This window comes from Rosa chinensis, chromosome 1, assembly GCF_002994745.2.
Source record: "Rosa chinensis cultivar Old Blush chromosome 1, RchiOBHm-V2, whole genome shotgun sequence".
Classification (NCBI taxonomy): Eukaryota; Viridiplantae; Streptophyta; class Magnoliopsida; order Rosales; family Rosaceae; genus Rosa; species Rosa chinensis.
Genome location: NC_037088.1, coordinates 9,468,596 through 9,492,096, shown reverse-complemented (window position 1 = coordinate 9,492,096; position 23,501 = coordinate 9,468,596). Strand labels below are relative to the sequence as shown.

General features: G+C 36.3%; 2 protein-coding genes across 4 annotated transcripts; one reads left to right on the top strand and one right to left on the bottom strand.

Annotated features, from left to right (window-relative positions):
* Positions 1-9,553: 9,553 nt before the first annotated feature.
* Positions 9,554-14,953, top strand: LOC112171669 (protochlorophyllide-dependent translocon component 52, chloroplastic). The gene is made up of 8 exons (XM_024308844.2): positions 9,554-9,832; positions 9,983-10,712; positions 11,404-11,591; positions 11,965-12,050; positions 12,150-12,364; positions 12,469-12,663; positions 14,091-14,278; positions 14,592-14,953. Exons 2-8 carry the CDS (start codon positions 10,194-10,196, stop codon positions 14,848-14,850), a joined length of 1,650 nt encoding a protein of 549 aa, XP_024164612.1. The 5' UTR covers positions 9,554-9,832; positions 9,983-10,193; the 3' UTR covers positions 14,851-14,953.
* Positions 14,954-16,967: 2,014 nt separating this feature from the next.
* Positions 16,968-22,466, bottom strand: LOC112181572 (serine/threonine-protein phosphatase 2A activator). Of its 3 annotated transcripts, XM_040512651.1 has the most exons (4): positions 21,248-22,460; positions 20,595-20,666; positions 18,056-18,126; positions 16,968-17,092 (listed from the first exon to the last, which is right to left on the bottom strand). In XM_040512651.1, the coding sequence occupies exons 1-2, from the start codon at positions 22,399-22,401 to the stop codon at positions 20,660-20,662; spliced, it is 1,161 nt and encodes a 386-aa protein (XP_040368585.1). In that variant the 5' UTR covers positions 22,402-22,460; the 3' UTR covers positions 16,968-17,092; positions 18,056-18,126; positions 20,595-20,659. The 3 variants fall into 3 exon arrangements, with proteins under 3 accessions (XP_040368585.1, XP_024175719.1, XP_040368586.1); XM_024319951.2 differs by lacking the exon at positions 16,968-17,092 and having other exon boundaries at positions 17,897-18,126; XM_040512652.1 differs by lacking the exons at positions 16,968-17,092; positions 18,056-18,126 and adding an exon at positions 18,190-18,847 and having other exon boundaries at positions 21,248-22,466.
* Positions 22,467-23,501: the final 1,035 nt, after the last annotated feature.

The window sequence follows — 23,501 nt, the reverse complement described above, 5'->3', positions numbered from 1 at the left end:
CGGAATGGCATAAAAGACATTTTCGCTACCTTAGAGGTAAGGCGGATATGAGCTTATTCTATCCCTACGCATCAAGGAATGGATCAAACCCCCTTGATCCTCAGAATGATGCTTGCCTTGTTGGATATGCTGATATAGACTATCTATCAGACCCGCACAAGGCACGTTCCCAAACTGGTTATGTCTTTACCATTGGGAATACTGCAATTTCTTAGAGGTCTACAAAATAGACACTTGTTGCTACCTCTTCGAATCATGATGAGATACTAGCTCTTCACGAAGCAGTATGTGAATGTACATGGCTAAGAGCCGTTACAAACCATGTTCGAAGCACATGTGGACTGCATTCCACCACTGATGAACCAACCATTATGTACGAGGATAATGCTGCTTACATAGAGCAGATAAAGATGAGTTTCATCAAAGGAGACAACACCAAACATATTGCATCGAAGTTCTCCTTCAATTAGCAACAACAGGAGCATCAGAAGATTGAAGTTAAGCAGATTTGATCTGAAGACAATCATGCAGGCCTCTTCACCAAGTCACTACCAAAGTATACATTCCAGAAGCATGTTCAAGATATTGGTCTACGTAAACTATCTGAATTACCTAACATGTAATTTTCAAGGGGAGTCGAAATCAGGGGGAGTATCCTGAAGCATACCCACTTGATCATCGTGTACTCTTTTTGTCCTTCATCCAGGGTTATTTTGTCCCACTGGGTTTTGTTACATGGCAAGGTTTTAACGAGGCACTTCTTTAGCATGGTCACCCCAATTATAGTACATCCTGAAGATGCTTTGATTTGACATATATGCATTTGCTCATCTTTTCCCTTCGACCACGGGTTTCTCCCACTGGGTTTACCGGGCAAGATTTTGGTGTAGCAACTCTAATGCATCCCTCTTGTAGACATACTATTTACTTATGATGCTGATAAGAAGACTTCACCTATCTCTATTGTGATACAACTACTCCACATTCACGCGTGTTGTGCTCTTTTTCTCCTTCGACCAAGGTTGTTTTTCTCCCACAGAGTTTTTATTACTTGGCAAGGTTTTTGACGAGGCAACTTAGAAGCGCTCAGCCTAGGCAACACTATTGACATGAAATATCCAAGGGGGAGTGTTGTAAATAATTATGGCTAATATCATGTAAATAGATGGAGAGTCATATATATGCCTTTCACTATAGATTAGTGATTGATAGGATTGTGAATAGGAGTAATTGACGTTGCTATTAAACGTTGCCTATTTGTATACATCATGTACTCCTATATAAACCCCCTCATGGTGAGATGAATAGACACACAATCTGATTCTCTGTGTCCAAACTCTCTCTCTCTCTCTCTCAAAAATTTTTCTGTTTTACAACACCAAATTTTTCAGGACATGGATTTCAAAATGTAAGTTTATTCTATAGGATGACATAATTTTCACATACAAATATATCTATATATGTGTGTGTGTGTGTGTGTATATATATATATATTTTTCATATAAGGTATTTCTAATTTTAAATTAGGTGAAGATGCAATATAACATTAGAGGTGATTATATAGTCGCTCCAGATGCAATAAGCATGTCAACTGATGTTTGCAGTTTCTCACAATTGTTAAATCTGGTAAGCTAAACTAAAACTTAAAAAAGTTTCAATTATGTTTTTAGTTCACAATTATACTTCCAAGATTTTCATGAAATGTAACTAGTCTAAAATTTAAGAAGGTTTCATGTATGTTTCTTTGGTGTAAACAGGTAAGCTCAGTTGATATACCAAACTCATCTATCGGCTCTGTAGAAGTTGGAAAGCAATGTGGAACAAATGAAACGGTATTTACTTCCTCTATATATTTTAGTTTAAGTATATTAACATATGGATATAATCTAATAAGCGTTATTCTTCATTACTTTTGTGTATTTACGAAGACACCAAGCATAAGCATCCTCGAAAGACAAGTACTTGATTACGTATTCGATAAAAGTGTATTACAGAAGAAGGAATTGGTTTCTTGCATAGATGGGTATTCCATAAATAGCAATGAGATTGCGACACTTCAAGGCTCAAATTGGTTGGGTAGCCAGGTGCTTAACATGTATATTAAGCTGATCAATCTTGACAGAGAGACTAATGATCGATATGTATTTCTCACATTCCTCGCAGTTAGTTTTATTTATTTATGTGTACATGTATATATGGTCTGTATTTTATTTTTTAAATGTTTATGAAAATGGGTATAATATATTCAACTGCAAATGGGTATGACTTACAGATCTTATATGTATGTAACTTTTAGTTCTAAGTTTAATTTTTTTCTTATTTTGAACTAATTTTTGGTTGTGCTTCTAGTTGATTTTTCCAATATGCTTGCACTCGCATTGGTTGGTTTTTACTATTAATTTGACGGAGCACAGGATTGAGATACTGGATTCCTTATTTGACAAAATGTTGCCTGGACTTGACAAAATCATAGATGGAGTGGTTGGTGCACTAGTGTTGACCAGCTTTATTACTTTTCGTAATTTGGAAGATTAACAAGAATTGTTAATTATCTCAATTTTGTTATCTTGCAGTTGATTATACTAGAGGAGCTATCAAAAGATTTTGAAGGGGTAATCTTCGATCATAAGATGTATTCCACTAACATAATTCCTCTTGCGAAGGTCGTAAAGCAAACAAATACGTAAGTTTAGTTTCATACATCTATGTAGATTCATATGTAACATGAATAATTTTTTTAGACCTAATGTGTTTAAGTTTGGTTAATTTTCAGTTGGGATTGTGGAGTATTGTTGATTAAAATAATGGAGTCATGGTATGGTAAAATGACCACAGAGATCAATAAGGTAATACGAAGATTATACTACTTTACGCTTCCAAATGACTGTTCATAATTTTCTAACTTTATGCACATATGCAGGACATGACCGACAAATATCGACTTGCAATAGCGTCATCAATTATTTTAAGCCAACACAATGAGATCAAGGATGAGATCATCAAAAAAGCAACAGAAAGAACTACAAATTTATGAATTTCGATAGCAACAGAAAGAAGTACATATTTATGAGTTTCATTAGCCATCGTGATACTTATTTATTTCCTAACCTAATTCAAGGCATTCAAATTTATTTTCTAATAACTAATAGAGTTTTTCTATTTTTTTTGAAAGTGGATTTCATTAAATCAACTAACGAATACACTCGTTGAGAATGACATCCCTTATAAACTCAGGAGCGGTACCAAACCATGTCTGGCTAACATTTGTATTTAGAGCTATACTAGCAATTGAATGTGCTATTCTATTTGCCTCACGAGGCACAAAAACTACCTTGAAGTTTGCATGTCTCTGCACTTGGGCCTTCAAGTCTTCAATAACATGGCTGAACATGGAAAGGTCACTTTCAATTTGATTAACAGCTGTTGCTAGTATCGAACAATCAGTTTCAAATATGACTTGATTACAGCCCATTCCTTTTGCCATTTGAATGCCCTCAGATAGAGCTGTAAACTCGGCATGGAATGGTGAGGTAATAGTCTGCAGTGGCTTTGTTGCCATAGCTAGAAACTGTCCGCCATGTTCCCGAAAGATTAGGCCAGCACCACCTCTTCCAGTTTGCGACACAAAGGCCCCATATGTATTACACTTAATCCACCCCACCGGTGGTGCGTGCCAACCATGTCGTTGCAGCCTTGGTTGGGGAGGGGAGCTATTTGCATTCTTATAATCTTCCCACCACCCAATTGCCATTAATACTACATCACACGGGTGTTGTTTTACGCCATCCCACACTTGTGTGTTCCTGTTTTTCCATATGGCCCAGAAGATCATCATAATCTTGCAGAATTGGTCCTTACTGACTTAATAGAGTTTTTCTATTGAGACCTCTAAATTTGTAATAATTATAAATTCTATTAAATTGAGACTCTTAGAATTTTTTATTTATTTGATTTGCATCCTAATTTTGCTGTGGTCGCCATTGTCAACTTACAAGGATTTCAACCATATATATCTTGTTTGCATAGAAAAGATCCAACCTTTTACACATAACCAGCAAGAAAATCTAAATGGTTATTGAAAGAAGCAATTAATGGATATCAGAAGATATGAAAATTAAATGACCTGAGTTTAGAAGATGGAAAATTATGCACTACGTTAGGCCTATTTTATTGGAGTAGTTTTCCTTACTAGGAAATTTAAAAAGAAATAAATAATGTTCTCGTTTGGAAACCTAGATATCTAAATTGATTGGGAAGTTGATATCTGAAAAGAAATTGCTTAAGATGGAATACAATATATCGCACATGAGGAAATTAATTTTTGAAAGTGTACTTGTTCTGTTAATCCCAAATTTTTCAATAGACAATAATGATTTTTAAATGTGAATGATAGCTTCTATTTTAATGTAAATATGTCATTAGAAAAAAGTTCTCAGTGAACTCTACTTGTTCATTATTAGCTACTTAGTACTTTTTTGTTCGTATCAGACATGTTAGTACTTAGCTGACTTTCAATTTCAATGTGAATGATATATGGCTTCAATTTTAGAGTGAATATGTTATTAGGAAAAGATTCCCCGCTGAACTTTACTATTGGCTACTTAGTACTTACTTGTTCGTGCAAGACACGTACACTAGCTTATTTTAAGTTTCAATGGATGATGACTTCTATTTTAGTGTGAATATGTCATTCGGGAAAGGTTTCCAGTAAACTTTACTAGCTCATTATTAGCTAATTAGTACTTATTGTTCGTGTAAAACATGCTAGCCAACTTTAAATTTAAGTGTGGATGATGACTTCTATTTTAGTGTAATTATGTCATTAGAAAAAGGTCCTCAGTGAACTTTACTAGCTCATTATTGGCTACTTAGTACTTATTTGTTATTGTAAGACAATGTGGATGATGACTACTATTTTAGTGTAATTATGCCATTAGGAAAAGATTCGTAGTAAACTTTACTAGCTTATCATTGGCTATTTAATACATACTTGTTCGTGCAAGACATGTTAGCTCTTTCAGTTTCAATAGATGATGGCTTCTATTTAAGTGTGAATATGCCATTAGGTAAAGGTGTCCAGTGAACTCTACTGGCTCATCATTGGCTACTTAGTACTTGTTTGTTATTGTAAGACATGTTAGCTAACTTTAAATTTCACTGTGGATGATGATTTCTATTTCAGTGTAAATATGCCATTAGGGAAAAGTCCCCAGTAAACTTTACTGGCTCATTATTAGCTGCTTATTGCTTATTTGTTTGTGCAAGACATGTTAGCTGACCTTAATGTTAATGTGGACGATGACTTCTACTTTACACCCTCCTTACTTGCACTTTTTCTTTGATTATTGCTGTGTTATACACCTATTGTTCATTGAATTTCTACATAGTATTAATAACATTATGATTGTTTTTTCATGTAAAAATAAATGAACAGTTGTATTAATGAAGTCTCACTTGACTTTTAAGGAACACTTCCTAACGTTGAGTTTGGATGAGACAATATTAAATTATTGAGAAATTTTGAAATGATGGAATCTAGAATTTCATCAATTCAATCTATTATTAATATTTTCTTACCTCTTCAATTACCAGATTTCATAGGTTTTAATTATGATTTCAATACATTTTCTTTCCATTTTTGTGGATCCAATTTAATTTTTAACTTTTCTAATTAACTTGTTAGTGTAAGGTAACTAATCTTCCATTAATTTTATTAAATTCAAGGTACTTTGTTTGTCAAAAATATATATATATATATATATAAATATATTAATTTTTTTTTTTTTTGGCAAAATGTGGCTCAATGGTTATATGACTTGTATCGGACTATCGGTAGGTAATCCAAGACTTAATTTTTGTTGTTGACCCTATTTAATATATATACATTTTTAAAAAAAAAAATTACCTTAATAACATTTATAAATATACATTAAATTTAGGATCTCGAGTTTTACCTACAATCGACCTCTATTAAGGGAACTATACAGCGAGAAACCCTAAAGCCGAGCGCTCTCCATTTGCTGCAAAATTGTTCTCGTCCTGCGGCGCCCCCACGTTTGGGTGGCCTCCGGCCTCGTCGCAGTCATGGGATTGCTGCCGGACATGAGATCGATCTCTACTACGCACAGGAACGTCTGCACTGCCTTGGTTTTTGATCGATGGTGGTGTGGGGTTGTGAGGACCTAGATCGGGGATGGTGGTGTTCCATGGTGAGTGGCTCAGGAAAATGCAGGTCGGCAGCATAGCGGTGTGGCTCTGGATGATTCAGCCAGCGGGTAATGTATGACGAGGAAGACCAGAAGATGGTAGACTGGGCCCGAATTAGGCTGCTGGGTCTGGAGTGCTCCCCTTGGTGACTACCCTATTGGGTTTAGTTGTTGGGTTAGGATTCTATCCTAGTCCATTATATTCTAAATTTGGGATAGGGTTTAGGCTCTTGGCCCAAACCTATGTTTTTAGACTTTTTTTGTCTAATTACAATAAGTTTCCTTGTATTAGGAACCTAGAATTTTAGCGCCTCTGGTGTAGTACCAAAGAAGGATCTCCGCTATCTCTACAGTCTGAAATGCTATATACCACTATAGGTACTACCACTACTTTCTTGTCTGTCTATGTCCTTAAATGACAGCAAAAGGGTATGTAAGGGTCTATTCTGACTTGTGATGAATATAGTATTTCGCCCCGTGGGCTTGATTAAAAAAAAAAAAATTATAAATATTAGTTCAAGTAGTTATATACAATATTTATTTATCTCCCAAAATTAATTGTTGTTTAACAAAGAAAATATTAAAGAATATAAATCTTCCTAAATCAATTACAAAATAATAAATGGATAAGTTGTATGTAGATAAAAAAAGATGTACATATTTAGAAAATAGAAAATTATTAGGGCTTGTTAGGCCGGCTTAAAGAGCCGGGCCAGACTTGGCCTTTATGGGGTCAAATGGGCGGGGAAGGAGGGCCGGATTGGGCTTCATTTTCATGGCCCTTACCCTACCCTATTTGAAAAAAGGCCAGGCCAACCCGCTCTAATGCAAAGGTCGGGTCGAGTCGGGTCAGGCAGGCTTGAAATAGGCTTAGGGCCTAAGGGCCAAATGATGACCCTTAAGTTTATGTATCTATCCATTTTATGTCATCATGTATTGTATTATTTGTAGAATTAGATTTGAAGCATGCAAACAAATATCTGCCTATTCAGTAAAGACCATGATTACAGGTAGATACTATATAACTAAATGTATGGGTTCGAATGCTTTCAATAAGGTTGTACAGGTTCATGATCTTCACACAAGAGTTGATGTTTGCCTAAAGATCATAAAAAATGACAAAGAAAATTGATCAGAGGTTAGATGCATGATATTAAACTTCTTTAATTAGTTTGTAAACAAGTATGACCTTGCAGACAAGTTAGAGTCTTTTCTATATTATATTTAGGGCTAAATACAAATTACTACCATGTGGTTTAGGTCCAAAATCAATCCAGTCCCTGAACTTCTAATTTCATCAAAAACACCCCTGCACTTTCAATTTTGAGCTAATAGGTCCAATTTGTTAGTTTTCAGACAATTGAGTTATTTAACTTGTTAATGTGGCTCATATATGGCCTATGTTTTATGATGTGGTGTCGAAGTGGTCTGCATAGTCAATTTAGGAGTGAGTGCTACTAATAAAAATAAATAGTTTTTCAATAAATAATTCAACTATAACTTGAACTCATAACAGAATATTAACGAATTGGATCTATTAGATCAAAATTGAAAGTGCAGGGGTGTTTTTGATGAAATTAGAAGTCTAGGAACTGAATTGATTTTGGACCTAAACCGCAGGGTACTAACTAGTATTTAGCCCTTATATTTATATTACATATCCTTTTTTCTGTTGGAGAAGATATTTATATTACATATCCAACATGGAAGTAAGCCCACATTTCTTGAATAATAATTGCTACTTTATTATGTATTAAGTTTATAGAAAAAAGAAACCCACAGTCTTGCACGGGCTACATGATTAGTGGAAACTACACTATCGTCATTAACCTGACGATGATGAATTAAGGAGCTTCCTCTAACCTTTGATTTGAGGAGGAGGGAGGTATATGTAGAAAACTTTCCGATGCCTAAGTCATAATATTTCTTATTCGAGTGTAGTAAATTGAATCAGAATCAGAATCAGATGTCATACCTGGTCGGCTTGCCCATATCTATAGGTGCATTATTGTTTGGCTTGCAAGTAAACTTGCATGGCAAGTCGCCGGTAACTTAGGCGGCAAGTCACGATTAATACCGTACTTATTTCTGTAATTGTCGCAACTTATGACTACAATCATTGTCATACTTAATGCTGCAATGATCGTCACACTTATTGCTATAATCATCGTTGCCCTCACTATTGCAATCATTTGCACTCACTATTGCAATCATTTGCACATTTATATTTGTCTTAATTGTAGAACTAAAATATTTAACCACTCCCACAACACTCAGACTTTATGTTGAGTAGGTAACCAAACCAATGATTTAAAAAGCTTTTGCAGGTGCAAAAAGGTGTGTTTAGCCATCTTTCTTGACTCAGATTCAATGGCAAGACGTGAATGGCGTTGAAGACATTGTGTAAGACGCTGAAGATGTACAAAGGAGCAGGACACATGCTTAAGGCGTACGTGCAAACTTTTTTTTTTTTCCCCTTGTCAAACCTTTCTGGGATCATCAAATCCCAACAAATCAGGGACTCTATCAGCATAATTATAATCAATATTATCCTATAAGTGTCATTCTTAAAGTAAAACAGTGAAAAATCATTCCTTTCTAGGTTTCCTATATAGTATAGACTATAGAACTATCAATGGTGGTTCTGCATGTTTTGGGTTGATGAAAAATTGTTGGGATGGAAAAAATTACAGCATTAATCATGCCTGTACTCCTCCTGAATATCTTAGAAATTGTAGGTGCTTATCTTTTTTTTTGAAAGGAGGTGCTTATCTTTTTACTTCAATGTGTTTATGTTATGTTTCTATTTTGCTTACTATTTATTAAACGATCTTTTCATTGTTGTGATTGATGTTACTGTATGCATTCCAAACAGCATCATTAAGATCTATCTGTAATAGTTTCTAGCAGAAAATACAGAATTTTGGGCGTAGTATTCTTGCTGCATGTATTAGTGTATTACTAAAGATGTTTTCAGATTTTCAAGGAGATATACCGTGAAGCAAAAATGGATTTTTTTTTTTTTTTTTATAGTTGCCATAAAGGTTGTGGGATAACTCCATATTTGTACCAGTGAAAGCTACCAAAAGAACACAACCTCTAGTACAAGTGCCTGGTATAAAGTCCGCGGCTGTAAACTTTGGCTGAATACCAAGGAACAGTTCATATTAGTATTGTTATATAGAGAAATATATGTACATTCTTTTATGACGCAAGGCTTACGCCTTAACAAGGCTCTCTCGAAAACGCTTTGGGTTACGCCTTAGCGTTTTAAAACATTGAACCTGACTGCCACCGAGTTCAAAAACAAGAGCACTGACAATGGTATTATTGGTGGGTGGGGACGAAGGGTGATTGAATAATGGATGGTACTGTTGTCGGTGTAATGCTGTTTGTCGGTGTAATGGGGAAAGTGTACAGAGGCGCTGAAAATGCTTGGGATTTCTTCTCTTGTCAATATCTCCACCATTTAGCTCCATTAAAAGCTCAATAGCTCATCACTTGATCAGGCCTGAAAAAACTCATCTTAAACACTCAGCTTGTCAACCATCAATTCACGTCTTCATCAAAATATTTGGAAGGATTCTTGTTGGGGTTTTGCAGTACAGTTTGACAATATCATCAAGGTATTTCTTCCTTAATTTGATTTAATTTAAGAATTATACTATATTTTCTTTAGGATCAATGTTGATTATGGAGTTGTGCAACTTGTGTCAAGTGTTAACCGTAGTTAATCCAAATACAAATATATCATTTTTCCTATTATGAACTTGCAGGGATTGTTGATAAAATTTGAGATTAGAAGTTTCAAGTTGGGAGAAAAAAAAAAAAAAAAGCGCCAACCCAAGTTCTGTTGTTCTGTGATTATTAGAGCCTCAAGTTTCTTTGACTGAGTTGCAACTCCAAGATTAAGTGATTAAACTTTGAGTCCAAGTACTTACCTTTAATTCTCCCATTTCTGTTGTGGAGTTCCGAAAGTGGCAGGCCATGGAAACACTGAGAATTTCCTGTATTCCAACATTACAAATTCCAGCTGACTTTGGTAAAACCCAATCCAAAAAATTCACTTTCTTGGGGTATAAGCAAACACTCACTTCATCATTCTCGTTAGTTGAAAGACACAAACCCTCATTTAAGACATTCACCACTAAATCATCTTCTATTACAACTGAGACTGAAAACCCACCTGCACCACAAGTTGAAACTCAGACCCAAGATGAAAAATTTGACTGGTATGCCCATTGGTACCCGTTGATGCCAGTTTGTGACCTTGACAGAAGGGTACCACATGCAAAGAAAGTTCTGGGTATTGATGTGGTGGTGTGGTGGGACAGAAATGAGAGTACATGGAAGGTGTTTGACGATGCATGTCCTCACAGACTGGCTCCATTATCTGAAGGAAGGATTGATCAGTGGGGAAGGTTGCAGTGTGTTTATCATGGCTGGTGCTTTAATGGCTCCGGTGACTGCAAGTTCATCCCTCAGGCACCTACGGATGGGCCTCCGGTAATTAACTCTTCAATGACAACCTTAAGAGATTGCTAGTTGTGGTAACCTTCATACAATACAAGCTTAAATTTCATATAGTAACTTAATTTTCATTATTTTAATGAACTATTATAATACAGTAACTTCAGTAAAAGTAGTCAACTTTAAACAAAACTTGACATTGATTGCCAGAAAAAAGAGGAAAAAAAAAAAAAAACTTTAAACAAAACTGTAATCGCCGGTAGAATGCTAGTCATACGCCTATGCTAACTTTTTATGTGAGTAACTTCACATAATACGATAGTTCTGTATAATTTTGAATTTTTGATGAACTTATGAAGAAGGATTAGTATATAGAAGTGAAATTGGTGTATAGTTCATTCTCTCGTAGAAGTGTTCTATTCTATGAACATAATCTATGCAATCATTACTGAATTATGGTTTTAGAAAGTTAGTAGCTAGAAATGACCCTTCATGTAACTTTCATTCAAGTAGGTAGACCATATTTCTGTATCAGTTTGATGAACTTAAGGAGGAGGGTAATAGTATGCGGAAGCCTTACAGAATTATTATGAAGCTATAGAGTGAAAATTTGTTTATTGTTCTTCCTGTTGTAGAACTTGTTTTATTCTATGACAATTATCTATGCAATGCGGGAATTTTGGTTTTGGAAAGTTAGTGGGAATGACCCTTCAACCATGTTATGCAGATTCACACATCCAAAAAAGCATGTGTAAGTGCTTATCCAAGTACTGTGCAGAATGGAATGGTGTGGTTCTGGCCAAGTTCCGATCCCCAATACAAAGATATTCTTACAGAGAAAAAACCTCCCTACATACCAGAAATGGATGATCCATCATATACTTGCTTGATGGCAAATAGAGAGATCCCTTACGGGTAGGTAAAGTTAAAATTTTCAACTAATTTGATATAAATTCATGTTCTACAGAGCGTGTGTGTGTGAGAAACCTTACGGATCTATTGGGTCTCATTTTCTGTAATGTCAAAGAACTTGTAGGCACTATCCACATGAAGTATTAATTGGTCTCATTTTCTGTAATGTCAAAGAACTTGTAGGCACTATCCACATGAAGTATTAATTTCCATTCAACAGCGGAAGTGGCTCCTAGCCTAGCCACAGAAAAGAAGTGTGTCTTTTCTAGATTAGTTGCACAAGTTGTCTATCTAAAACTTTGCAATCTAAGATTTTTGCGGTCCTGTTCCAGAAAAATCATATGACTTTGCTTGATTTTTTTAACTGTTCTTCCAGATATGAGGTCTTGATTGAAAATTTTATGGATCCTGCTCATGTTCCATACGCACATTATGGAATAATGCAAACTCAACAACCGGAAGGTAGATAATATATTATTTCTGAATCATCTTTATTGGATGTCATTATGTTAGACCCTTATGTAGGACGTTTACATAAATTACTGTATCTTTCCTTCACAGAGAAGGCTGATAGAGAAGGGGGCAGACCAATGGACTTGTATGTTCCTAAGATAGACATAAATGGTTTTACCATAGAAGAGCGGAATTCGGGTCAGAGTAAATTTATGTCACCATGTCTGTTTTATACATCTCTCTTTGGTCCAATTGACAATAGTAATGGGGCTGCGTCCTCGGGAAAACCGTACGGTTTTCTGAAACCACCTGGAACTGAAAAGGTAGTACATTATGTGGATTGATTTGTTTTAGATAAAGATGATTCTGTTATTATTTGCTTATATCCTTTCTCTTTGCATTTTTGTTCATGTATATATATATATAGGTCTCATCAGCCCAAAGGGGCCAAAAGAGAGCTCTTTTAGTTTTCTTCTGCGTTCCAGTTAGTCCAGGTAATAGCAGAATGATATCGACCTTCCCAATAAACTTTGGCATTTCGGTTAAGATTCTTCCGCGATGGATATATCACATTCGACACAACCTGGTTTTGGACTCGGATTTATATCTGCTTCATCTTGAGGTGACTTCTTACTCTTTGTATTAAGTTTAACATTAACTTGCATCTTACTCATATAATATGTAACGAATTACTTTTACAGTCAAAATAAATAATAAAGTCTACATACATTATGATAATGTAGATGTCTAACTCCCAGATTCTGGTAAATAATAATTCTGATATATAAAGTTAATGGTGAAATTACAATAAAATTATAATTTCTATTTGAGAACCTTATTGACAATAGGCTGAGGCGCGGTATCTCGCTCTCTTTAAGGATATTCAAGCCCTCTGCGGAACAATGTCGGTGCACCAGAAATCTCTTGACTTATCCCCTTCAGGATATAACAGCCCAACAACAAGTTGTACGGCTCACACCAATCTGCACAAATTGGAGAAACCCAAAGCTCCACCAAAAGAAGATCTTTCTTTTGGCCAAAAAACACACAAGACACTTTGGGGAATTTTGGAAAGAAAGTTGATAGGTGAATTGTAGTGTTTCATAATAGTATTACGTAAAAGTAAGGATCTATTTGAGCATGCAACAAATTGTGCTATTTATAGGCTCTTAGGACACTCCCCACAATTAATAGGGTAGTAACCAAATGTCATAGGTTACAAAAATTAAAAACTCAAAATAAATCACCATGAGTTACAAATAAAATTTTGAATTTAAACACAAAAATAAATTCACCCAAATTTAATTTCAATAATAAACAAAATATTTAAATGTTACAACTTAATTCCATGCAGCAGAGTAATGCAAATTAAAACCCATATAGGAAATTTTGGTTTTGAAAATTGTCATGAAAAAAAAAAAAAAAAAACCACGGAGGAGAGAATATTGTTTTTCTTTCCGAACAGTATATTGGTATTGCAGAAGCAACTCAGTGGTCTATGTTTCTCTGCATGATTGTGAGGAAACTTTCAGTTGATGATAGATCAATAGTTGTAGAGAATGCCCGTTAACTTTCACGTGGATCCTTTTTTTACTCTCAATTGCATAAATTAAATCTGAGTTATTTTGATAAATTCATCTTTCTTTTTCTTTTTTTCCTTTTAATTTCCTATGGTGATGATGGCTTGAATTTCTACATGTAACCTTCGTATTAGTGGTCATAAATTTTCATTGGGTAATACCTAGTCCGAACACTTTTAATTAATTTCCTAACCCTTTGTTTTAGAATTTTAAGCTTTCTTTCATACGTAGAGAGACAAAAAATACTTTTTTTTTTCTTTTCCCTTTCCTATATCATAAATTTGTACTCGTGGCACTGGCTACCGTTAAATAGTTGGAATCAAGTCCTAGAAATTTCATGACTCTTCTCCTGAACTTTTTCATAAGACTGATAAGAGAAACAGCTATTAATCATGTGTGCAGCCACACGATCGTGGTATGAAGTTACATTTTCTGACATGCTCTCGGGACTCGGGTTCTTATTGTACAGGAACGTAGGATAATGGATGCTGGTATTACCCAGTGGCAGAAAGCCTGCTATTTGCCAACAAAGTCAGATGCCGCTGTCGTTGGTTTCCGAAAGTGGTTAAACAAGTATGCGGGTGGTCAAGTAGATTGGAGAGGCAAGTTCACTGGGGTGCTTCCCCCCACTCCTCCCAAAGAACAGTTGTTGGACAGGTAACTTTCATGCAACACCAAAGATGCATCAAGCTTTAGTTTAATCAACATGTTAGTTCAGAAAATTGGTGCCAATTTACTGTCATCTGTAAAATTTTGGAGACAGCAAAGTAGATCGTTGCACAAGTATTGGAAATGCAAAGTTCGCTGAAAGCTAATGTGTTTAGAATACTTCTATTACGGCGTTACAAACGCCATTAGAATACAAGCATTTGTCTTACCTGGTTGTGTTGTGATCCTTGTAACTAAGGTTGCTGAGTATTGTAAGTCATTTGATTCACTAAGGAGATCGACTTTTGCACAACTTATTCAGGTACCAGTCTCATGTGGTGAACTGCCGCAGTTGCAATGCTGCCCACAAAGCTCTGAGCGTGCTTAAAGTCGTATTGCAGGTCGTCTCATTTTCTTTACTTGGGATTGTCTCTGCAATCAAGGAAGGAGTGCTGTCATCAGTGGTTGCAAAAACTGCGCTACTTGCAACAGCTCTACTCTGCTTTGCAGGTTCAAAATGGTTGGCTCATTTTATCTACAAAATCTTTCACTTTCACGACTACAACCATGCCCTTGTGTAAGATTTACTGCTTAGCGACGTAATGTAATTACTGAACGCATGGAACCAAAACTTGTTGAAAATAAGATGTGTAATAGTAAGGGAATTATTGTGTGAATTTGATATGATTCGGCCAGTTCAATTCAGTAAAGAGGACTGAAATGTGGCATTGTTAAACACCTTAGCCAATTTAAACAAGATCATATCACACCTATATCAACGAGATACATCATCGATTGATTAAAAAAGCATCGAGCCGAAACTTGTTCGTACCAGCCCACACCATCTTTTTTAGAAGAGACAACAAAATTCATTCATAACTAGTAATATTACAAAAGAATCTGCCACGTTGTGGCCCAACAACGCGGCTCCCTGCCACAGTAACGAGCCACTCCTCAAGAAGCAAAAAGAAGTTGCAGGAACATATGGGTGCGTCTATTGCCACCCTACCATTTTCTTTGTTCACCTTACAAACATTTGAATTATTAAAAAACTATATTACCCAAGTGCAAAATGACTAATAAGTACACTAATTTTCTAAAATCCAAACATGGAAGAAAAAAATAAATATATAAGTAATTAATTAAATACAAAGACTACTTAATTTCTCATTGGATAACATTAATCTTTATCTTCTCAACCCAAATTTGAATTTATTACTATTTTTTGTCTTTTTGTTGCCTCCTCATCATTAATTCGTTATTCAATTCACAAAACCATTACCTTTAAATTCATAAAAAATTTTGCAAAATTCTTTGTGAACACGGAAAGTGAAAATTTAAAACACAAAGAAAAAAAAATCAATCTCTTCTTCATTGATCATAGTTGTAAAATTACTAATTTTTTTACATAGATTGAAATAGAGAACATTGAAATTCCTGATAAAAAAAAATTGAAATTGAAAGAAAAAATTAAAAAAATGGGAGTAAAATTAGATTATGATTTTATTAGGAAATTTTAATAAATTTTAATTTTTTTATGAGTATAAATTAAATGAGAGATTTTCGTTAAAAATATTTATTTTCTAATTGGATATGTCAAATAAGGATATTCTTGGAAAGAGAAATGAGTTAAATAAGTAAATTTAATAATTGAAATTAAAATGTAGGGTGTAATGAGCAAGTAGGGTAAACAAAGAAAATGGTAGGGTGGCAATAGCCGCACCCGAACATATTTTGAAACAAGGGAATTTAAGGCGGCTTTCCGTTGGATGCTCTTTACCCTCAATCGTTCGGAAGGTCGTTTTTTAGTACCCTGTACTTAAGCTAAGCGGGGCAAAAAGTACCCTATCTACCTGCAAGAAATCTAAACTGAATGAATTGATGCTCGGGGAGGGGGCCAGTTTTGGACACATAGAAAGACTGACTATTAGGTACCCCAAAGAAACATGGTCGCCTTTTCAAAAATAAACAGTCATAAGTAATTGAGGTTGATTGTACTAGTGGATGATACTTATTTTTCCTTGCTTAGCCATTGCATTAAGGTGCAAGCACATAGGGATCTTTGTATGGCCTTTCTGACATTGGATCTAATGAAATCTCTACTCTTTTCTCAAAAAAAAAAAAAAAAAAATCAAATTGCATTATTTTCATGTGAGAAAAAATAGTCACTTTCTCTAAAAAAGAAAATAAAAACCAATTTATAAAAAATAAAAATAAAATTAGCAAGAAAATAAACAGAGGTGGTTGGTTAATTCAGAAGTTTAACAGGCAATAGGTAATTCTAATCACTATTATTATAAATTGAGGCCTTGTTTTTTGGTGTCAAAGACTTTAGCAAAATTTTAGTGTCATATATGCCCGAGATTCAAAGATGGGCATGCCACCCCAACGGGTGAGTGCTCACTAGTGTGGATGGCAAGAGTTTTGTATAATTGTTCACCAAATTGACTTGCAACTTAGAATAGAATTAAGTTCGCCGCATTTTGAAAAATGGATGCTTTTATTTTAGGAACTACATTGACATCACTTCCTTCACCTGCAAATGTTTTTTGGTCGAAAATTTACCCAACAAGCCACAAAAATAAGAAAAACAGAAATCTATATTGAAGTAATTCTGGTTGGATCTCATACTTTTCTTTCCTTGGTAGAAAGGGGCAAAAGCCTTGATACAAATCTAAACATTTGAACCCTCACTACTAGAGCACTAGTAGGAGTCCCAATTATTCAACTGTAGTTCACTTTCACTTGCACAGTAGGGGCAAGAGACTGGAGTGAAACAACACTACAAGGTGGCCTCACCAGAGTTTGCAGGGTTACCGGAATCTATTGATAAGAAGGAAAATATAGAGATTATTCTTCAGCTGTACTTTGCAAAAGGCAGAGCAATAGTATAACCTTAAACACGAAAAAAAGCATATGATATAGTTGAATGTGACCTTAGCAAGAAGCTATCCTAAGGCTGGTTTTGGTAGGGATTGGGATCAGGGCAGAAGGCGGTCGAGCTAGGTTAAACAAGCTCTAGACGAGGTTAAGTGAATAAGCATTTATGCCCCCACGTGACAAGAGTTTCCAGAATCATACAGAATGTCAGATGTTGCTATGTCCATGAACTTAATCGACATGGTTTGGTTGTTATTTAGGCTATTTGGTGGACAAGCAAACTATGATGCATCTAGACAATTGATCTCCAGATCCAATGACCTATGACCACCCTGAAATAAAAAACCAGATCTACGACCAAATTGATCTACAATTATGAAGGAAAGTCTTTTCTATCTAATTTTAAAAAAAAAATGGATATCTCAAGTTAAACACAGCACATGTACTCCCCCATTACTAAATCTAATCATAGGCCTTCCAGTGGCATACAAGCACCCATATTTCATTATCAGTTGGGAAATATGGAAGAATACAAGTGAAATCTACTTAAACAGAAGGCACCAACCAAGCTGAAGTGCGGCCAAAGCCTCATAACAATATTACAAAACCATGAAATTGTTAAGCCATGAAAGACAGACTGCCAGTATACTACATATCAATCGTGCATTGGAGAAATACACAGTTCCCTACCAGAGTTTTATAATAATCTATATATATGGTCAACTCATATTTCATAAGATAAAATTCTATTGGTCATTTTTTTAACCTTTTCACCTCTTTTGAGAATAAATTTGCAGTCTCCATGTCAAACACATTAACACAAAGACCACATATTCAGAAACCATAATAATAATAATATCAAGTCAATGATTACAAAACAGCAGAATTATATTTTCAATCTAGTACCTTCCAAACTTCTATTGACTAATAATCTGACAGAAAATCGACGTCTTTCTTCTCCTGTGAAATTCTACTCCCTGGGAAAAAAGAACATTGGAGGGAAAAGTCAGTTAACAAACAACATATATACACATTCCAGCAATAGTTAACATTTAACACTTGAAACATACAATTCCACATTTAAACGTCAGCTGTCAATTACACTGTTTTGATAGTTATCAACTGTCAAATCATGATTGACACATGCAATAAGAGAAATTCAGCTTCTCTAGTCTGTTCAAAACTAATCGATTCTGAATTCTATTTAAAAGAAACCATACTTCTTGACATAGGTAATCAAATGCAACAACATTATTTCTTTAGACCGTTATCCTATTTTTAAAGGTCACAATAGTCAGCATATACTCTCTTACAGAGTTGCAGAACAGCCAACAACTAGGTTTGGATTACAGAAAGATGACTGATAAGACGGAAAAATTTGATGTATATTAAAAAGCAAACCATTAACTAAATCAGTCATGATAAGAGAGGACAGGATACCAGTATATTTGCATTTAGGAATGCAAACTCTTCTACAAGCAAATAATTTGAGCTCTTCTTTAAGACTTGGAACCCATCCCTTCAACTCCAGGCACACTCGATGCTAGTGCACCTGATAAAGAATACAACTGGCAGACCACTAGGGTTTATCCAAGGCCTTGTAAGAAAATATTCCAAAGCTGAAGGCCTGATTTGGGAGTCTGTAGTGATGATGGACCTTGCTAGGATCTTGCTTGACTTCGGAAAGCTTAGTCAAGGCTGATATAATTAGGATTTACTATTAGATTTCATCTTAAAGAAGAATAAAAAGGGTTCTTATTATTGGGATTTTATAAGGGTTTTTTTACTGTCTTTGCTATCCTTATAATAAAAAAAATCCCTCCTGTTCCTTGAACTACCAGAATCTGCTGCAATAAACACCTAAATTGTCCCTATTTGTTCTGCATCAGCACCACTCAATAGCACATCAGAAAGGGAATATGAAAATCATCACTTGATTATAACCATGAATGATACTCTTCTAAGAATGATAAAAATCAGTGATATGATCAGCTAAAGCATGGCTCTTTGATTGCTCTATCAGGTATTTTGTCACAGTTGATATAAAAGATCAGAGAAAATTCAGAAGAAACAATAGGTTGCATTTTCACATGAATTCATCTGGGAAAGGAGACACATCACGGATAAAAATTGGAGGCAATTGGCCTAGGATGACCTTAGATCCATACTACACTCCTGTTAGACTATTATAAGCAGTGGCCTAATCTTCAAAGACATATAAAAACACTACTGGACACCTTCACAGCCTTTAATTCACAGAAGATATGGAATTGGATATATTATCGGTCCAAACCCACAACAAGTTATTGAGCCTCACCAAGCCTCCGAACAATCCAAGTACTTAATTATATATTGTTATATGTCAGTTCAAATCTGCTAAATTTTTTTACCAACAATGATCCAGTAAATTGATGAACTATGAGGTAAGAAGACGTCGTCCCTCTTCCTTTGGGTCAAAAATTTACCCATCAAGCCACAGAAAAGAAAACAGAAATGTACATTGAAGCTATTGAAACCCAAGTAATGACAATTATTGGATCACATACTTTTCTGTGTAGAAAAGGGCCAAAGCCTTGATACAATTTAAACATTCAGACCCTCACTTACTACTAAAGCACTACTAGGAGTCCAAATGATGCAACCGTAGTTCATTTTTACTTGCACAGTAGGGGAAAGAGAGTGGAGTGAAACAACACTAGAAGGTGGCCTCACCAGAGTCAGAATTTGCAGGGTTACTGGAATCTATTGCTAAGAAGGAAAGGAGATTATTCTTCAGCTATACTTTGCAAAGACAGAGCATGATATTTTAACCTTAAAGTCAAACATGAACAAAGCATATGATATAGTTAAATATGACTTTAGCAAGAAGCTATGCTAAGGCTCGTTTGGGTAGGGATTGCGGTCAGGGCAGAAGGTGGTCTAGGTTAAACAAACTGTAGACAAGGTTTAGCTAATAAGCATTTAGAATTTCCAGAATCATCAGAATGTCAGATGTTGCTATGTCCTTCAATTTAATGGACACAGTTTGGTTGTTATTTAGGCTAGCGGAGTAGCAAAATATGATACATCTGAACAATTGATTTCCAGACTTTACTGATCCAATCACCTATGAACACCCAGTCATTAAAACCCAGATCTACAACCAAATTGATCAAGCCTTATGAAGGAAAGTCTTTACTATACTAAATATACTAAATATTAATCGTGCATTAGAGAAACATACAGGTTCCGACCAAAGATTACTAATAATCTATAAATGGTCAACTCATTTCATGAAGATAAAATTCTATTGGTCATTTTTTTTAACCTTTTTTCCTCTTTTGAGATTAAATTTGCAGTCTCCATTTCAAAAGCATAACACCAAAACCACAGATTCAGAAACCATAACAGTAATAATAACAAGTCATGATTACAAAACAGCAGAATTATATTTTCAATCTAGTACCTTTCTATGCTTCAACTGACTAATAATCTGACAGAAAATTGACATCTTGCTCCTCAAGTGAAATTCTACTCCCTGGGTAAAGAGAACATTGGAGGAAAAAAATCAGTGAACAAACAACATATAAACACACTTATCCATCTAGCAATACTTATTCAGAAGAAGCAGTAGGTTGCATTTTCACATGAAGTCATATGAGAAAGGAGACACATCAAGGATAAAAATTGGAGGCAATTGGCCTAGGTTGACCTTAGATCCATACTACACACCTGTTAAACTATTATAAGCAGAGGCCTAATCTTCAAAGACATATGAAAACACTACTGGACACCTTCACAGCCTCTAATTCACAGAAGATATGGAATTGGATATGTTATCAGTCCAAACCCACAACAAGTTAATAAGCCTCACCAAGCCTTCAAACAAACCAGGTCTTAATTATATATTGTTATGTCAGTTCAATCCCGCTTAGGTGCAGCTCATAACAAAGAAGTTTGATGGAGCCAAAGTTTACTATACCATAGTCTAGATTTAGAAGATCAGGTCTAAGAACTAAAATCTGCAACTAGTCCTGCATTTCATTGTAAATAATTTAACTCTAGAAACTCAAATGGTTTAGATAGAGATATATAGAAAATAAAAAAGAGCAAACATACCAGTTGATGAGCCAGCCAAATAGGAAATGCTGCATGATGGGTACCTTCTCCAACACCTCAACCTTATACATCTTCAGCATCCCCTTATTGACTTTGTTCCAATTCGGCACTCCACTGATATCATCCAACAAAGGCGAGTGCTCCGAAAACGGACCCTTCTTCACCTTCTTCACAAAAGCAATCCCCGAAAGATACATATACTCATTTGAAAAATTCTCCAGTATATCATCATTATGAATGGACTTGGGCTTCATATGCTTGTGATCAATCAACTGCGAAGAGCCGAAAATGAAGGGCAGGAAATGGTAGTCGTCAAGGCCCCAAACGCCGTGAGACCCCGCCGGCTCTAAGCAATACACCAGCTGCAGCTTCCTCATCAACTCCAAGTACTTGACGAACACTCTGGCCACCACGGCAGGGTAATCCTCTTCCTTAATGACCTCCATTCTCGCCAGGCAATAAAGCCACGCCGCGAAATTGGTCTCGTGGCCGGTGCCGTAGTCGATCCGGCTCGCGTTTCCGAAGCTGTCTGTGAAATAAGGGACGATCTCGACGGTGGAAGCTTCCAGATGTTGGGGGAGGAATTGCATCATTAGGTTGTAGCTATTCTCGACCAAACGCTCGTGCCAGACGCGGTACGAAACGTTGCCGTATCGGGCGGCTTGCTGAGTGGGAGGGATTTCGTCGATCCAACGGAGGAGAGTGTCGAGAATGGAGACGATGGCGGTGGTGACGGGGGAGTGGTGGCAGGGGTCGGAGATTTTCTTAGACCGGATGGATTCGGAGAGGGCGACGACGAAGCCGAGGAAGTGTTTGCCGGAATCGGAGTCGTGGAAGCGGCGGAGGTCGTCGGGGGATTGGATGATCTTGGAGGGGGTTTGGAAATGGAAAGGGGGTGAGATTGGGGGGACGGACTTGGCTTGAGGGACGGGGGTGAGGATTATGGCTTGTTGGTTTTGAGGGAGGTTGATGGCGGGGGCTCGGATGGGGCGGTAGTTTGGGGGTGGGGAGGTGTCCGGCCACGACAGCGGCGGCGGAGGTGCGGCCATGGAGCCGCATTTGCCGCAGGGAACGGCGGCAGCGGTGGTGGATGTGGTGGTGGTAGAGGGTGTTAGGGTTTCCGGGTGGTGGTGGGGGTGTTCTTGGGGCTCCATTGTTAGAGACTAGAGCAAAAGTGGAAGTGTTCCGTTGGAGGGAGAACCTGAATAAAAGTCGCGATTACTGAAGAAACCCAGGCACGTGACATTCACGTGAGAAGGGAATTCTTGCTACTCGTGCACGTGACTTTCACGTCTGAATGAATATATATATATATATATATATATATATATTATTAAATATTATTAAATTCCTGGTTCTTGACTTGCCTAGCAACTGATTTTCTACTATATTTGTGACCCTTGAGGCTCTGATATGTGACTCCCAGTATCTCTCAGTTATTGATGCCTTCTGTGATATTTGCTGCCTTTCCTATTTTGTATCGTAGTTTTGAAGTAGTTTTGCTCTTCAAGTTCATAAGGGTGATTTTGGTACTCCACTTTCATATATGTTACCACTTACATTTCACTTTATATAGTTCAAAGTGGAGTGCTTAAAATTTGCCCAAAAAAAAAAAAAACGGAGTGCTAAAAACATTCCCCCTCGTTGTTCGAAATTATGCTTCGACTTGCTGTAAAATATGCAAAAGTAGTAAAGAGTTCACTTTTGATTGTTTGTTTTTCGATGACATAAGAAACATACACGGAACCAATGCTTGGTGGTTCAAGTGGTAAGGAGCTTGTTCCCCTTAAGCAAGGTCTCGAGTTCGAGCCTTGTGAATGGAGCAGCCAGTACGATTGGGAGAGCTTCCCCCCTAAATGAGGTCCGACCCGGCTCGAGAGGGATTAGTCCTTACCTACGGGTGGGGGATACCTTGGTTTAACCAAAAGAAACATAGACGGATGAATTGCACAACTTAAGCACAAGACATATGGTTTCATGCAATAAAGTTGAAGAGAAGAAACTATATCAAATAAAACCATCTTGTTCGTGCATGTAGACTTGACCTTGTATATTAATGTACAGATATAGTCCTATGCTGAAAGATGTAGTCTGAATTGGATCATGATATTTAGCCCGAACTAATTTGCCTTTTTCTTGTTTAGATGGAAGCTGAAGCAATGGAACCTTGAGCACATTAGAGACTTTCACCGCTTCACTGTGGATATTCGGGACACGATGCTCTCTGAAAGCCAATGTCATAGAGAATGAAGTG

Bases quoted from the DNA above. Each gene is read 5' to 3' on its own strand.
- LOC112171669 (XM_024308844.2), top strand. From the start codon at position 10,194: ATGGAAACACTGAGAATTTCCTGTATTCCAACATTACAAATTCCAGCT. The intron at 10,713-11,403 runs GTAATTAACTCT...CATGTTATGCAG, and splicing joins CACCTACGGATGGGCCTCCG to ATTCACACATCCAAAAAAGC. The intron at 11,592-11,964 runs GTAGGTAAAGTT...CTGTTCTTCCAG, and splicing joins AATAGAGAGATCCCTTACGG to ATATGAGGTCTTGATTGAAA.
- LOC112181572 (XM_040512652.1), bottom strand. From the start codon at position 22,401: ATGGAGCCCCAAGAACACCCCCACCACCACCCGGAAACCCTAACACCC.